At 41.8% G+C, this 17,901-nt stretch overlaps 1 protein-coding gene across 3 annotated transcripts in view; it reads left to right on the top strand.

The window, feature by feature from the left end:
- The first annotated feature begins 15,038 nt into the window (after positions 1-15,038).
- The window catches only part of TCEA1 (transcription elongation factor A1), a 43,225-nt gene continuing 40,362 nt past the window's right edge, over positions 15,039-17,901 (top strand). Inside the window, exon 1 of one of the 3 annotated variants that reach the window (XM_039222442.1) lies at positions 15,039-15,250. In XM_039222442.1, coding sequence (XP_039078373.1) covers positions 15,188-15,250 — 63 coding nt within the window. In that variant the 5' untranslated portion in view covers positions 15,039-15,187. The remainder of the gene's footprint in view (positions 15,251-17,901) is intronic. The other 2 variants (XM_039222444.1, XM_039222443.1) reach the window with 2 other exon arrangements.

Here is a 17,901-nt window from a genome sequence, read left to right as displayed (position 1 = left end):
TGACAGCTTTGTAGTAGAGGCTAAAGTCTGGGACGGTGATACCTCCCGTTTTGGTTTTATTTTTCAGTATTACTTTGGCTATTCAGGGTCTTTTGTGGTTCCATACAAATTTGAGGATAGTTTGTTCTAGTTTCGAGAAATATGCTGGTGCAATTTTGATTGGGATTGCATTGAATGTGTAGATTGCTTTGGGTAGTAATGACATTTTAACTATATTTATTCTTCCGATCCATGAGCATGGAGTGTTTTTCCATTTCTTTGTGTCTTCTTCAATGTCCTTCATAAGTTTTCTATAGTTTTCATCATACAGATCTCTTCTATCCTTGGTTAGGTTTAGTCCTAGGTACTTTATGGTTTTTTGTGCAATTGTGAATGGGATCATTTTCTTGATTTTGTAGAGCATGTGACTCTTGAGGTCATGAGTTCAAGCCCCAAACTGGGTGTAGAGTTTAATTTTTTAAAATACATTAAAAAAAATTTTTAATGCTTATTTTTGAGGGAGCAAGAAAGAGACAGTGCGGGTAGCAGAGGGACAGAGACAGAGACAAAGATTCCAAAGTAGGTTCCAGGCTCTGAGCTGTCAGCACAGAACTTTATGCGGGGCTTGAACTCATGAGCCATGAGATAATGATCTGAGCTGAAGTCGGATGCTCAACCCACTGAGCCACCCAGGCACCCCAAATTTATTTTTTAAAAAAAGGTAAAAGTAGAAACATGACATATACCTGCACTACTAACATACCATTTTACTTGGAAAAATTATTAAATGTGATAATGTAATTCGTTAAGTACTTGAGATAGTCTAGGCACTATAGTAAGCATTTTATATCCTTTATTAATATATAATCCTCACATCAACTTTAGCTTTGTTTTATAGGAGAAGCTGATAGCTAGGAAGATGAGGTGTTTGCCTATAGTTACAGAGTTATTATGTGTAACAACCGGGATTGAGAGTGCTGTGCCTGACTCCATGGTCGGTTACCTTGCTCTATGCCCCGGTGATGTAATTTAAATACTATGAACTGGGGCTCCTGGGTGGCCCATTCGATTAAGTGTCCAACTCTTGATCTCAGCTCAGATCTTGATCTCAGGGTCATGAGTTCAAGCCCCACGTTGGTCTCTGCATTGGTTTTGAAGCCTACTTAAAACAAACAAACAAAAAAAAACACCTGTAAACAAAATACGTATTCCATATAATTCAGAACATCTAAAAGTGCAACAAAACAAAACCCAATGGTAAAAACCAGTTTACCAAAAAGAAATTCCAATCTCCAGGGCCCAAAGAGAACTGAAAAGGACACTGAAAACCCACTGAGTACACCTAACTTTGGGGCTCAGAAAACAACTCGCTGTGTTCGTTACACAGCCATGACCCTTTTAAGGGCTACACTCTCTGCCACAAAGTTAACTAGAAAAACAATCTGACCCATCAAGAAGGGAAGTGGGGAGCTTATTTTATTTTGGCCTGGTCTCTGGATTGGGAGAGAGGGCACTCTTCTCCTGAAATGGTTTAGCTGGGAGCTTGTATTCATATGTATTTGGATCTTGAATTAATACTATTTATGTGGCCTGGAAACACATAAGTTCGTAACTTAACATCAGGAATCTCCTTGAACTGACTCTGCCTCTTAAGCACCTGGAAGAAACAGATTCTTCATGGAGAGTGACAGCTTCAGTCTAGGCTGCGTAAATTGCCAACAGTGAGCTCAACTTCCCCAAAGTACAAACCATAGGAGGAAGCAGTCTACCTCCCACAAATGAATACAAGTGACAAAAGAGAAAAAGACGATTAGACTCACAGGAACTTTAAGAAATAGAATAGAGAGTATATTGAGAATGTTAATCAGAGACAAAAGAATAAAGTGTACATACAGTATCAGAAAATTTCTAGAAATGAAAAATAGCCCCTCAAGTGAAAAATGTATCAAGTGAGAAACATTTATGACAATAAAATATTTGAAACAACCCAATGTGGAATTAGACCAGCTAGGGGTGGCTGGGTGACTCAGTTGATGACACCTCTGACTATGGTTCAGGTCATGATCTTGTGGTTCATGAGTTTGAGCCCTGTCATGGGCTCTGGACAGTTTGGAGCCTGGAGCCTGCTTCAGATTCTGTTTCTCTCTCTCGCTCTCTCTATCTCTGCCCCTCCCCTGCTTGTGCTCTCTCTCTCTCAAAAATTAATTAAACTTAAAAAAAAGACCAGCTAAATAAGCTAATCACATATCTAATGAATGAAATATTATACAGCTATAAAAAAATGAGTGGGATGCACTGAACTAATTTGAAAAGGATTCAGAATACATTATTGAAGAAAAAGTAGTGTAAAAAAAGGGGTAGAGAAAATAAGATCTCCTAGATTTGACTTGGCTAGAATTTACATTGTAAAAACCAAAATGCTAGAGGGATACTGAAGAATCTAATAAAGTGGTTATAGAGCATGAATGGGGAAGAAATGAGGCGTGTAAGGACAGGAGAGGAACAAGTCTGCCGTGGGTATCCTTTCTTTATTCAGATTGCTTATTGTCGTAAAATATAAACATATAACAAAATTTACCATTTTAAGTATGCAGTTCAGCAGCATTGTGTAACCATCACCATCGTTCATCTCCAGACTTTATCAGTTTTCCAGACTGAAACCCCATACTCCCTATTGTGCAGATTTTGAATTGTGTTAATGTATGACCCACACACGATACGTAAATGCATGAGTTAGACTGCCATAGTAGACACAGCAGAATATGTCTGAAATTGTGTGTGAAAGGTCTGAGGAATTGGCTCAGTGATTTTGGCACAGTTCTCTCTTTCTCAAAATAAGTAAACTTAAAAAAAGAAGGAAAAGAAAAGAAAGGAAGAGAAGAGAAAAGAAAACCCCAGCAAGCAAAGGGTAAGAAGGGTAAGAAAGCTGGAAAAATTAAAGTAAGAGGTCCAATATAAAGTTTAATGGAAGTTGCAGAAAGAGAGAACAGAATGAGAGAGAACCAACATTTGAGGATAAAATGGTTGAAATCAGGCCAAAAAGTAGTAGGATGTTGTATTTAAAGTATTGAGAGAAAAAAATACCAATAAACAATTTTATATCTGGCAAAACCATCCTTTGAAAATGGAGAAATTAGGGGCACATGGGGAGCTCAGTCAGTTAGGCATCTGACTTCAGCTTAGGTTGTGGTCTCACAGTTCGTGAGTTCGAGCCCCGCATTGGGCTCTGTGCTGACAGCTCAGAACGTGGACCCTCCTTTGGGTTTTGTGTCTCCCTCCCTCTCTGCCCCTCCCCCTGCTCACACCCTGTCTGTCTGTCTCTCTGAAAAAAATAAACATTGAAAGAAAAATTTTTTAAATGGAGAAATGAAGACATTTTCAGAAATAAAACCAAGGGAGTTCAATGCTAGTAGACTTGCCACTAAACGAATGCTAAAGGAAGTCTTTCAGGATGAAATGAAAGGACACTAGACAGTAACTTGAAGCCATATGAAGAAATAAAGAACACCAGTAAAGGTACTTACATAGGCTACTATAAATGCCAATATTTTTGTATTTTTGGTTTGTGACTTTTTTTCTCTACATCATTTAAAGGACAAATTCGTAAAATATTAATTATAGATGTAGGTTACTGGGCACACATTTTGTAAAGATTTAATTTATAACAACTGCGTAAAGGCAGAAAGACAGAGTTGTTTAGGAGCAAAGCATTTGTATACTACTGAAGCTAAATTGGGATTATTAAGACTAGAATGCTACAATTTTCAAATGTTAATTGTACTTTCAGAGACTATGAAGCTGGGGGGATCCTGGTCAGACTGAAGACATTGGATCTCATTGTCCTCCTAGCCCTTTGACTTTTCCCTGAAGCACCTCAATAAAATGGGTTGATTAAAAGTTCATTGTGATCCCCAGAGTTACCACTAAGATAATAGCTTAAAAGATGCAGAAAAGGAAGTGAGACTAGAGTAAAAATGCTACACTGAAAGAAGTCAATCACAAAAGAAGGTCATAATGGAGGAGCTGAGGAACAAACAAGATAAAAGATAAAAGAAATGACTAGCAAAATGGCAGAAGTGTGTCCTTACCAGTATCTTAAATGGATTCAGCTACTCAATTAAGAGGCAGAGATTGATAAAATGGATTTTTATTATTTTATTTTTTTAATAGTTTATTTTTGAGACAGAGAGAGACATGAGTGGGGGAAGGGCAGAGAGAGAGGGAGACACAGAATCTGAATCAGTCTCCAGGCTCTGAGCTGTCAGCACAGAGCTGACACAGAGCTCGAACCCACGAACTGTGAGATCATGACCTAAGCCAAAGTTGGATGTTTAACCGACTGAGCCACCCAGGTGCCCCAAAAGGGATTTTTCAAAAAGGGATACAACCATATGCTGTCTTATAGATCACTTTACTTTAGATCCAAAGACAAGTCAAATAATGGAAAAGAGATGTGTGTGCAAGTTGCCTAAGAGAATATTATGAACAACTGTATGTAAAAAATTTAGATAGTCTGGTGAAATTAACTCATTTCTTAGCCACATACAAACTACCAAAGCTGACTCAAGAAGAAATAGAGAATCAAAGACAAACTTGTAAGTGACTGAAAGAGTAACCAAATGTCCCAACAAAGAATGCCCAGGACCAGGACCAGATGGCTTCACTGGTGAATTCTACCAAACACTAAAAAGAATTAACACTAATTTTTCTCAACTATTTCAAGACAAAAGAGGATGGAATGCTTCCTGATGCATCTAGGAGACTGGCCTTATCCAGATGTCAAAGCCATTGAAAGACAACTACAGGCCAATTTTCTTTATTAATATAGATATAAACATCCTTGACAGAATACTAGCAAACACAATCCTGGAGCATATATATATGTGTGTGTATATATATGTATATTTAAAAACAAATTTATTTATTTAAGTTATCCATGGAGCTTGAACTCATGACCCCAAGATCAAGGGTCGCATGCTCTTCCAACTGAGCCAGTCAGGTGCCCTCAATCCTGGAGCATAGTAAAAGGATTATACACCATGATCAAGTGAGATATATGCCAGGAATCCAAGAATGATTCAACATATGAAAATCACTCAATATAACCCACTATATTAATACAAAGAAGGAAATTTTGACATGATCATCTCAACAGACACACAAAAAACCATTTGACTAAATTTAACGACTATTCAAGAGAGAAATGCTCACAAACTAGGAGTAAGGAAATTGATTCAGCATAATAAAGAACATCTAGAAAAACCTCACAGCTAATATCACACTTAACGGCGAAAGACGGAAAGCTTACCTTATAATATCAGGAATAAGAGAATGATTTCTGCTTTCACTATTCCATTCTACATTGTATTGGAAGTCCTATCAGAGCAATTAAGCAAGGAAAAACAACAGGGGCACCTGGCTGTCTCAGTCAGTACAGCATGCATCTCTTGATCTCAAGGTCCTGAGTTTAAGCCTCAGGTTGGGGGTGGAGCCTACTTAAAAAAAAGAAAAGAAAAGAAAAAGAAACAAAAGGCATGAAAATTGGAAAGGAAGAAGTAAAAGTCTTTCCCAGATGAAATAATCTTACTATGTAGAAAATCCTAAAGAATAAAAAAAAGAAATTAGAGCTAATAAACTCAGCAAATTTGTTGATACAAAATCAACACACAAAAATAAGTTGTATTTGTAAACACTAGCAATGAACAATTTGAAAAGGAAATTAAGAAAACAATTCTTGGAGCGCCTGTTAAGTGTCCAACTTTGGCTCAGGTCATGATCATGGGGCCAGAACTCTCAACCCCGAGATCAAGAGTCACATAGTCCACCGACTGAGCCAACTAGGCTCCCCAAGACATTCCATTTTTATGAACTGGAAGACTTAATCTGGTTTGAATGACAATGGTAATCTTCATGACCTTCGATTTGCCAATGGTTTCTTAGATATGACAATAAAAGCACAAAAAAAGAAAACCGATTCATTGGACTTCAATAACATTGAGTAGATTTGTGCATTTGTGATCACTGTCAACACACCCCTCCGAATGGGAAACAATATTTGCAAATCATATCTGATGTATCTAGGTTGGGAAAATATAACAAAAACCTCCCAAAACTCAATAGCAAAAGACAACCTGATTAAAAATTGGGTAAAGGATTTGAGTAGACATTTCTCCAGATGTACAAATGACGACAAGCACATTAAAATATGCTTAGCACGGTTAGTCATTAGGGAAGTGCAGATGAAAATCTACTTCGCACTCATAAGGATGGTTAGAATAAAAAATATGGGACAAAGTGGGGAGAACGGCAAGATGGCGGAGAAGTAGGGAGCTCCGTTCATTTTGCTCGCACCCATCTCTCAAACAGAGAAGGCCTGAAGCCATAGGACACTGAGCCGCAGGAGTTTGGGAAGAGAAAGAGACAGAATGAACTGGGAAGGAAACCTCATAAGTGGGTAAGTGTGACCTGGGGAAGATAAAAGCCGGCCTGGACCTGACAGAGGGAGGCAGGGGAGGAGGGGAGAAAGGGGTGGGGGGAAGGAGGGAGGGAGGCCGGGGTGCGTGCAGCTGCGGTGAGTGATGAGTCTCTGGGAGTGGTGGTGAGCTGCAGCGAGTCCAGGGGAAAGGAAAGAGGCTGAGATTGCTCATAGAACCCTCCCTGGAGAAGAGAAAAACCTCGGCTTGGAAAGAGAGTGTTTTTTAGCTCTGGCTGGGGTGCTGACTTTGAACTAGGTGCCCCCGGTCCCAGAAGGCACCAGAAAAACTGCTCTGCAGCACTCTCGGCCCCATCCCCGTAGGCAGCCAGCCCCATCCCTGGTGGCAGCGGTGCTGCGGTTGCACTTGGGTTGTACTGCTGCTTGACCCCTACGGATCTGAGGCTGCTACACTCCCCGCCCCCCGCCCGCCCCCGTCGCAAGCAGGGAAGCAGCAACCTGTGGGACTGTTTAGGGCGGTATAAACAAAGCCCATGGACTGGGACCCAGAAACGAGGCGGGGCGCGAGGCAAAGAACTCAGCCCACCTTGGCTACGTCCTCATCGCAGGGAGATCGGACCCAAAGGAGTGATTTGCAACGCTTGGTTGACAAGGGACTGGGGCGACACCATTCTTCTCCCCACAACCACCAAGGCGGGGCCTCAGGGAGCGGCCAGCCCCACACAGTGGAGGCAAGACCTGCCTGCACCAAACCATGCCTATCCCGCCAGAGAGCTGTTTTGTTGTTGTTGTTGTTGTTTTTACCTGAGCCTGGGTTTGCGTGTTTATTGGTTTTGTCTGTGCGTTTCTGTACCTTTGTTCCCTCTGTGGTTGTCTATTTACTTTTCCAGGGCTACCTCAAGAAACAAGCCAAACTACACATGGTGGACAGTCCCAAATACCACTATGAGTAGGGAAACGAAATCACCAAATGATCAACAAGAGAAAGCAAGAGACACCATTCAAAGAACACTTCTTGAACAGACTGGCCCTGAACAGTCAAAGAGCCCTCTCTAATACAGCAGGACTCGCAGGGGCAGAGTGTACAACAAGCTGTTAAAATTAACAAGAGATAGAAAGCTAACCAAAATGATGAAATTGAAGAATTCTCCTCCAAAGAAATTCCAGGAAGAAATGATATCTAAAGAACTGCTCTAAACAGATATAAGTAACATAACTGAACAAGAATTTAGAACAATAATCATAAAATTAATCGCCGGGCTTGAAAAAAGCATGGAGGACATCAGAGAAACTATGGCTACGAACACTATGGAGTTTAAAAATAATTATGATGAATTAAAAAATGCTATAAATTAGATACATAATAAAATGGAGGCGTCCAATGCACAGATTGAAGAGGCAGAAAGGAGAATAAGTGACTTAGAAGACACAATTATAGAAAAAGAAGAAACTGAGAAAAAGAGAGATAAACTGATCCAGGAACATGAAAGAAGAGTTCAAGAGCTCAGCGATACAGTCAAACGGAACAATATACATATCATAGGAATCCCAGAAGAGGAAGAGAGAGGGAAAGGTGCTGAAGGAGTCCTGGAACAAATTATAGCAGAGAACTTCCCCAACCTGGGGAAGGAAACAGACGTTGAAATTCAAGAGGCACAGAGAACTCCCCTCAGATGTAACTTGAATCGATCTTCTGCTCGACATATCATAGTAAAAATGGCAAAATATAAGGACAAAGAGAATTTTGAAGGCAGCTAGGGAGAAAAGGGACCTAACATATAAAGGGAAACCTATCAGAGTGGTGACAGACCTATCTACTGAAACTTAGCAGGCCAGAAAGAAATGGCAGGAGATCTTCAATGTGATGAACACAAAAAAATATGCAGCCAAGAATCCTCTATCCAGCAAGCCTGTCATTCAGAATAGAAGGAGAGATTAAAGTCTTTCCAAATAAACAAAAATTGAAAGATTCTGTCACCACTAAATCAGCCCTACAAGAAATCCTGAGGGGGAATCTCTGAGGGAAATGTTGCAAGGAACGCAAGATGCTAGAGACACCATCACAAGTATGAATCCGGACACAATGACTAAACCCATAGATTTCAATAATAACACTGAATGTAAATGGGCTAAATGCTCCAATCAAAAGACATAGGGTAGCAGAATGGATAAAAAGACAAAATCCATCTATTCGCTGTCTACAAGAAACACATTTTAGACTGGAAGACACCTTCAGATTAAAAGTAAGGGGATGTAGAAATATTTATCATGCTACTGGAAGTTAAAAGAAAGTTGGAGTAGCTATACTTATATCAGACAAACTGGATTTTATATTAAATACAGTAACAAGGGATGAAGAAGGGCATTATATAATAATTACAGGGTCTATCCATCAGGAAGAACTAACAATTATAAATGTCTACGCACCAAATATGGGAGCACCTAAATATTTAAAACAATTAATCACAAACAGAAACAATCTTATAGATAAGAATGGGCTAATAGTAGGGGACTTTAATACTCCACTTACAGCAATGGATAGATCAACCAGACAGAAAATCTCTAAAGAAACAAAGGACTTGAATGACACATTCAACCATATGGATCTGAGAGACACATTTAGAACTCTACATCCTGAGGCCATGGAATTCACTTTCTTCTCGAGTGCGCATGGCACATTCTCCAAGATAGATCACATACTGGGACATTAAGCAGCCCTCAATAAATATAAAAGAATAGAGATGATACCATGCATACTCTCAGATCACAATGCTATGAAACTCAAAATAAATCACAGGAAGAAGTCTGGAAAACCTCCAAAATCATGGAGGTTAAAGAACACCCTACTAAAGAATGAATGGGCCAATCATGCAATTAGAGATGAAATTAAAAAATATATGGAAACAAATGAAAATGAAAATACAACAATCCAAACTCTATGGGATGCAGTAAAGGCAGTCTTAAGAGGAAAGTACATTGCACTCCAGGCCTATTTCAGGAAATTAGAAAAAGCGCAAGTGCAAAATCTAACAGCTCACCTAAAGTAACTAGAGGGAGAGCAACAAGAGCACCCCAAACCCAGTTGGAGAGGAGAAATAGTAAAAATCAGAGCAGAAATAAACAATATAGAAACCAAAGAAACAGTTGAACAGATCAATGAAACCAAGAGTTGGTTTTTTAAAACAATAAACAAAATTGACAAACCCCTAGCCAGGCTTCTCAAAAAGAAAAGAGATAGCACCCAAATAGACAAAATCATAAATGAATATGGAATTATTACAACCAACCCCTCAGAAATACAAGTAATTATCAGGGAATCCTATGCAAAATTATATGCCAACAAATTGGACAACTTAGAAGAAATGGACAAATTCCTAAACACAAACTCACTACCAAAATTCACACGGGAAGAGATAGAAGATCTGAACAGACCCGTAACTAGTGAAGAAATCGAATCAGTTATCAAAAATCTCCCAACAAATAAGAGCCTTGGACCAGATGGCTTCCCTGGGGAATTCTACCAGACATTTAAAACAGTTTTAATACCCATTCTTCTCAAGCTATTCCAAAAAATAGAAATTGAAGGAAAACTTCCAGACTCAGTATATGAAGCCAGCATCACTCTGATTCCCAAGCCAGACAGAGATCCAGCAAAAGAAGAGAACTACAGTCCAATATCCCTGATGAATACGGATGCAAAAATCCTCAACAAGATACTTGCAAATCGAATTCAACAGCACATAAAAAGAATTATCCACCAAGATCAAGAGGGATTCATTCCTGGATTCCAGGGCTGGTTCAATATTCACAAATCAATCAATGTGATACATCACATCAACAAAAGAAAAGATAAAAACCATATGATCCTGTCGATAGATGCAGAAAAAGCATTTGACAAAATACTGCATCCCTTCATAATAAAGACCCTCGAGAAAGTCGGGATAGAAGGAACCTACTTAAACATCATAAAAGCCATCTATGAGAAGCCCTCAGCTAACATCATCCTCAATGGGGAAAAACTGAGAGCTTTCCCCCTGAGATCAGGAACACGACAGGGATGTCCGCTCTCACCACTGTTGTTTAACATAGTGCTAGAAGTCCTAGCATCAGCCATCAGACAACAAAAAGAAATAAAAGGCATCAGAATTGGTAAAGAAGAAGTCAGACTCTCACTTTTCGCAGATGACATGATACTCTACATAGAAAACCTGACAGACTCCACCAGAAGCCTACTAGAGCTGATCCATGAGTTCAGCAAAGTTGCAGGATACAAAATCAATGTACAGAAATCGGTTGCATTTTTATACACCAACAATGAAGCAACAGAAAGAGAAATCAAGAAACTGATCCCATTCACATTTGCACAAAAAACCATAAAATACCTAGGAATAAACCTAACCAAAGATAGAAGAGATCTGTATGATGAAAACTATAGAAAACTTATGAAGGAAATTGAAGAAGACACAAAGAAATGGAAAAACATTCCATGCTCATGGATAGGAAGAATAAATATTGTTAAAATGTCATTACTACCCAAAGCAATATAACATTCAATGCAATTCCAATCAAAATTGCACCAGCATACTTCTCAAAACTAGACTAGTTTTAAAATTTGTATGGAACCACAAAAGACCCTGAATAGCCAAAGTAATATTGAAGAAGTAAACCAAAACGGGAGGCATCACCATCCCAGACTTTAGCCTCTACTACAAAGCTGTCATCATCAAGACAGTATGGTATTGGCACAAAAACAGACCCAAAGACCAATGGAACAGAATTGAGAACTCTAATTTGGACCCAAAAATGTACAGCCAACTCATCTTTGACAAAGCAGGGAAGAGTATCCAATGGAAAAAAGATAGCCTCCTTAACAGATAGTGTTGGGAGAACTGGACAGCAACATGCAGAAGAATGAAACTAGATCATTTTCTCATGCCATACAGAGAAATAGACTCAAAACTGATAAAAGACCTGAATGTGAGACAGGAAAGCATCAAAACCCTAGAGGAGAAAGCATGAAACAACCTCCTTCTTCTCTACCACAGCAATTTCTCACTTCACACATCCCCAAAGGCAAGGAAATCAAGAGCAAAAATGAACTATTGAGACCTCATCAAGATTAAAAGCTTCTGCATGGCAAAGTAAACAATTCATAAAACTAATAGGCAACCGATGGAATGGGAAAAGATAGTTGCAAATGACATATCAGATAAAGGGCTAGTATCCAAAATCTATAAGGAACTCCCCAAACTCCACATCCAAAAAACAAACAATCCAGTGGAGAAATGGGCAGAAAATATGAACAGACAGTTCTCTAAAGAGGACATCCAGATGGGCAACAGGCACATTAAACGATGCTCAGCATCCCTCTTCATCAGGGAAATACAAATCAAAACCACACTGAGATACCACCTCACACCAGTCAGAGTGGCTAAAATGAGCAAATCAGAGGACTCTAGATGGGGGCGAGGATGTGGAGAAATGGGCACCCTCCTACACTGTTGGTGGGAATGTAAACTGGTGCAGCCCCTCTGGAAAACAGTGTGGAGGTTCCTCAAAAAATTAACCATAGAACTCCCCTATGACCCAGTAATAGCACTGCTAGGAATTTACCCAAGGGATACAGGAGTGCTGATGCATAGGGGCACATGTACCCCAATGTTCATAGCAGCACTCTCAACAATAGCCAAAACATGGAAAGAGCCTAAGTGTCCATCAACGGACGAATGGATCAAGAAGATGTGGTTTATCTATAGGATGGACTACTACATGACAATGAGAAACAATGAAATCTGGCCATGTGTAGCAACAGATGGAACTTGAGGGTGTTACGCTGAGTGAAATAAGTCAGGCAGAGAAGGACAGATACCTTTTGTTTGCACGTATATGAGGATTAGGAGGAACTTAACAGAGGATCATGGGTGTGAAAAAGGGGAAAAATAGTGGGGGTAGGGAGGGAGGCAAACCATAAGAGACTCTTGAATGTGGAGAACAAACTGAGGGCACATGGGGTAGGGGGAAGTGGAATGGGGGTGACGGGCATGGGGGGGTCACTCGTGGGGATGAGTACTAGGTGTTATATGGAAAACAACTTGACAATAAACTATTAAAAATAAATAAAGAAAGTAAATGACAAAGTGGACTTTTCACACTAGGTGTTGTAATTTGAATTGCTGAAGCCCGCATTAATTCATGGCAGGCTTTGGACAGGCTAACTAAAATCTTAGGTCCGGAGCAAGTTAATTTACCTCACTAAGCTTGTGTCCTTATCTATAAAAATGTGAGTAAAAAAAAAGTGAGAAAACAAAAAAATGTGGAGAAATTGGAACCCTAGTACATTTCTGATGGCAAACTAAAATGGTTCAGCTGCTGTTGAAAACAGATGGCAGTTTCTCAAAATTAAATAATTACCGTAAGACCTAGCAACCCACTCTCAGGTACATAGTGAAAAGAATTCAAAATTTTGTATGTGAATATTCATAGCAGTGCTATTCGCAATACTGAAAATGTAGAATTGTGAAAGGTAAGCGGAAACAATGGACATGTACATGAATGAATGAATGACATAAAATGTGGTATAGCCACGTAATGCAATATTATTCAGCATAAAATGGAATGAAATAGTGATAGGAGTTGTACTGGTCAATAAACCTTGAAAACATTATGTTAAGTGACAGAAGTCGGTCACAAAACGTCCCATAGTTTATAGTTTCATTCATATGAAAGGATGGGAATATTCAAGTCCATGGACATAGAAAACAGGTTAGTGATCGCCAAGAGTTGGGGAAGGGGAATCAGGAACGACTGTTTAAAGGGTACGGGATTTCTTTTTGAGGTGATGACATTTTGGAAATCTTTTTGGAGCTGGTGATGATGGTTGTACAACATTGTGATTGCACTAAACGGTGCTGAACCGCACATTCTAAATTAGTTAAAACGGTACATTTTATGAAGGTATTTGTAGAGTGGGATTCACAAAATGTGGGCCGCCCCTGCCTAAGTCACAAATCAAAGTCAACCTGCACTTAGGGGAGCCCTAACCTACACCAATCATTAACTTCCAACTCCGTTCGCCTACCTTCGCCTAGAAAACAGGAGCTGCTGTGTTTAAAAGGAAACCCTCTACCTCCTAGTCTATCAAGACCTGTTCCCTGTTTGCCTCTTGAATGCTCTGCAAGTCTCCCTCTTGTCCTAGATCCGCGGGGATCTGTGCTCCATTTCCTGAGGCACTCTAGTCTCCCAAACCAAGGATTATTTTCTCTAGGATAAAGGATGTCAAACTCATTACTCAATTGTTTCAGTTTTGTCATTTGACAATATTATGTGTATTTTACCACAGTAAAAACAAACTGATGCTTTGGGGGGGAAAAAAAGACAGTTGTTAATGTAAATGTACAAATCCACAATCGTATATGATTTTTATACATTCACGAATAGAATACAACAAAGTGAGATAGAAGTACTTGAACTTTATTTGTAGCTAACGAGCCTGTATGGAACCTCCTATCTGCTATTATAGGAAACAGATTCTTTTTGAGGACACATAGCCTATTTATAAAGACGAGCAAAACACATCTCAACAAATACCATAGAGCCAGTTACTTCCCAGTCATATAGTTTCACTGCAATGTAAGTTGGGAATCAATACTAGAAAGACAACGAAATACATGAAGTAAAGAGAAGGGGGAAAACGTCAAAATTCTTCTTCTCCCCCAAATAACTGAGCTAGAAATAGAAAAAACAAAACAAAACAAAACCCTGTCATCTTAGTATAGAAAAAACGTTGTTAGGTGGTGAATTTTGATGGATAAATTTGGTGTGGGGATAGGTCTGCAAATAGCATGAGTTGGTAGCAAAATGTGTACTTGGGAAAAGACCAATTAAAGGAGCCAGTACTGTCGAGTATTAATAATACAGGTATTTCAATTTTCTGCGTCGGCTTTGCGTTATGTCATAATCCTTGAACTGAGGGGGTCAGCTTCTTCACTGATCTTCAGAATCAGTTGAGATGCCTTCTTTTTTGAGAACATTTCTGTCAACTATTCTCCAACTATATTCAAATACTGTGTTCGACATTCTAAGCCTGAAAACAAACCAGATTGGGTCTCGGTCCTTGAGCAGTTTACAAACGATTTGACTTTTAAAAAGGGGACGCTTAAAAAGATCAAGTCCATATTCTATGAGACTATTTAGGGAAACTGGGCGGGGCGCTGGTTTTCACGGTAGTCGCCTCTCACGGAAAAACGGCTCGGGTTCCGCCTGCCTTTAAAAACCGCCAACGTTTCGTTCGCCACGCCCGGCGCCGTTCAAGGCTCCGCGGGTCTCCCTCGGCGGGACCTAAGGCGACCCCGTACGGCGGCGCGGCCGGAGGCGCATGCGCGGCAAAGCTCGGCCCCGCCTCCTACAGACCTTTACAACAGCCTGGCGGGAAGCCCTCCCGCCCAGTTGGCACCGCCTCTCATTGACAGCGCTTCGCTCGACGCCCGTCTGGCGGGCGCCTCGGCGCGCGGGTTCCCAGAGATCCGCCGTCGATTGGCAGTGCCTGAGAGGCTCGCGCGGAGCTCGATTGGCGCTGCCTGTGGGGGCGGAGTCGCTGTCTCGGCCGCCGCCGCCGCGCCGCCGCCGCGGGCTTGGTGTGTGAAGAAGGGCCTAGGCCCCGGCCTCCCGTGGTGGGCTCGCCGAGCGCCGGGGCTCGCGTCCCGCCGTCCCCTCGGCCCCAGCTTCGCCTCCCTGCGGACCCCCACGGGCTGGGCGCGGGGCACCCCTGCCGAAGCCATGGAGGACGAGGTGGTCCGCATTGCCAAGAAGATGGACAAGATGGTGCAGAAGAAGAACGCGGTGAGCGCGGCGGGCGCCGCGGGCCGGGAGGGCGGCCGGGCGGCTGGCGGGGGCCGGACGCGGCGGGCCTCGGGCCGGGCCCTCGGGGGGTCCTTTCTGGCGCGGGAAGCCGGCGGGGGCCGTGCGGGCGTCTCGGGGCGTTAGCCCGGGTGCTCGGTCCGTCCACGGCTCGCCGCTGCGCGCACGGCGCGGCGGACCTCACCGAGGGCTCCCCTCAACTTGCGGGGTCGGTTCGCTCGCTGATGACTTCGCTGAACGAGCCTGGAAAGCCCTTCACGGTTTGGAAGAATCCCATTCGCTTTTCCGCGGTCGCGGGCTGGCCGCTAAAAATAACGTCACCGAGGGGTTTGTGATACGTCTTAGACATCGAGCCTGATGACTGAAAATTCCTGTATCTTAGTTTTTTGAAGAATGCCGAACATTCACTTGATTGACCTGCACTGGGCTGCAGGTTTGGGTAGCGGTTGGGAAGGCGGAGTGGGCGACTGTGCTTGTTGGCAAGGTGCTAGAGGGTTTTTTTAAAGAAAAGTGGGTCTTGTTATGTGGTCTGTGTAAAGACGCACGCACCACGGTGCGCTGGTAGATGGACTTGGAAGGCTGTCATCGCCGAGCGCCCTGAGTGGTTTATGGTCAATACCGGCGGCGTTATCTTGCTATCGGTAAAGTGTCGATGTGAACACATTTTCTTTCTTTCTTTTTTTTAAATGTTTTATTTATTTCCAGGAGAGAGAGAGAGAGAGAGAGCGAGAGAGAGAGCAGGGGAGGGTCAGAGAGAGAGGGAGTCACAGACTGAAACAGGCTCCAGGCTCCGAGCTGGCAGTCAGCACAGAGCCCGACGCGGGGCTCGAACCCACGAACTGTGAGATCATGACCCAAGCGAAAGTCGGACGCTTAACCGACTAAGCCACCCAGGCGCCCCATGTGAACACATTTTCTTGGGGTTTCTTTGAAGTCTTCCAGTTTTTCCCTTTTTGGCCCCCAGCGTGTGCTACTTTGCAGCCCTCCGACTCCGTGCCATCTGTTTTCAGCCCAAACACCATGGCTGTCGTCACCTGAATATATTCCGCCCTGCTCAGTTCATTTTCAGCATCGGCGCATCCGACGTAACATATCCCCATCTACGAAATAAATTTCAGGTCAAACTAATGTGGAGGGGAAACAGGATGCTCAGATTCGTATAGCACTTTGGAGTCAACAGAGGATCTCCGCACAGTTCTTTATAGCCTCACAGCTGCGGTGTACCCATTTGGCAGAATAAGAAACCGAGTCAGAGATTAGGTAGTTCGCCTACTTAAATTAAGTACCGTGCAATTTGGATTAAGCTAGGACCCAGGTTTTCTACTGGACAGCATGCTGGAGCAGAAAATAGCATTAAACCCTGAATTCTTAAGATTTTGTGTGCAGCCTGTTCCTCTTTTTTTAACAGGTGCATTGTCTGGCGTGTAATTTCATACCCTGTTAATCTGTATTTGCAATTTTGATCTTTTTAAATATTTCCTGTTTGTTTTATGTTCCAGACTTTAACCGTTACCATTTAGTTTTCTCATTGATCCAGCCCTTTCATTCCCCCACTGCAAGTGATGCAATCGGGTTATTTAATAGGCTGAACATTTCTTTTATTTTATTTAAACTGGAAAGTTTTTTTTTTTTTTCTTTGTCTGGAGATCCCTGGATTCCCACTGTAGAAGCTCTTTGGGAAAAAGGCCTTTTGTTGGGTAACTTTTTCCTCTAACTCAGGCCATAATTTAAATCGATTAATCATGGAGTGATTTGTTTCTTTTCCTTGTAATAGGTGTTTGGTAAAAGTAAGTAACTCCTTAGTTGATAAATATGGAGAAGAACAGTTTGTATTTGCTTGCATTTCTCAAGTTACAAGCCAATGATGAGTCTGGGGGAGAATGAGGAAAAACTCTACAGATACCCCTCAAATCGCATTTATCTGCTAGTTCAAAATTTACCAATATGAAAACTTACCTCCAAACAGAAAGATAAAATTGACTAGCTCTTTTACATCCCCCCTTCTCCTTTTTCCTGTATATCTTACAGAAATTCAAATTGGCAAATGAAATAAAGAGAAAGGGAAGTGGTCTGAAGGACTCTCCCTCGTTGCCCTTCAAAGCATATCAGCTCACAAATAGCTTTTTGTAAAAATTTTTTAGAGAGCGAGAGAGTATGAGCAAAGGAGAGGGGCAGAAGGAGAGAGAGACCGAGACAGAGAGACAGAGAGAGAGAGAGAGAGAGAGAGTGAGTCATAAGCAGGTTCCATGCGCAGTGTGGAGCCCAACACAGGGCTTGATCCCGCTACCCTGGGATCATGTCCTGAACCGGCATTAAGAGTTGGACGTGTAATGGGGCGCCTGGGTGGCTTAGTCGGTTAAGCGTCCGACTTTCGCTTAGGTCATGATCTCGCAGTTCGTGGGTTTGAGCCCCGCGTCGGGCTCTGTGCTGACTGCCAGCTCAGAGCCTGGAGCCTATTTCAGAGTCTGTGTCTCCCTCTCTCTCTTACCCTCCCTTGCTCATGCTGTCTCTCTCTCTCTCTCTCCTAGAAATAAATAAAAATATTAAAAAAAAAAAAAAGAATTGGACGCATAAGCGACTGAGCTACCCAGGTTCCCCCACAATTAGCTTTTTTTTTTTTTTTTGCAAATAGT

Source organism: Hyaena hyaena, unplaced genomic scaffold (assembly GCF_003009895.1).
Source record: "Hyaena hyaena isolate Hyena2069 unplaced genomic scaffold, ASM300989v1 scaffold_1127, whole genome shotgun sequence".
NCBI lineage: Eukaryota > Metazoa > Chordata > Mammalia > Carnivora > Hyaenidae > Hyaena > Hyaena hyaena.
This window is presented reverse-complemented; position numbering and strand designations above follow the sequence as displayed.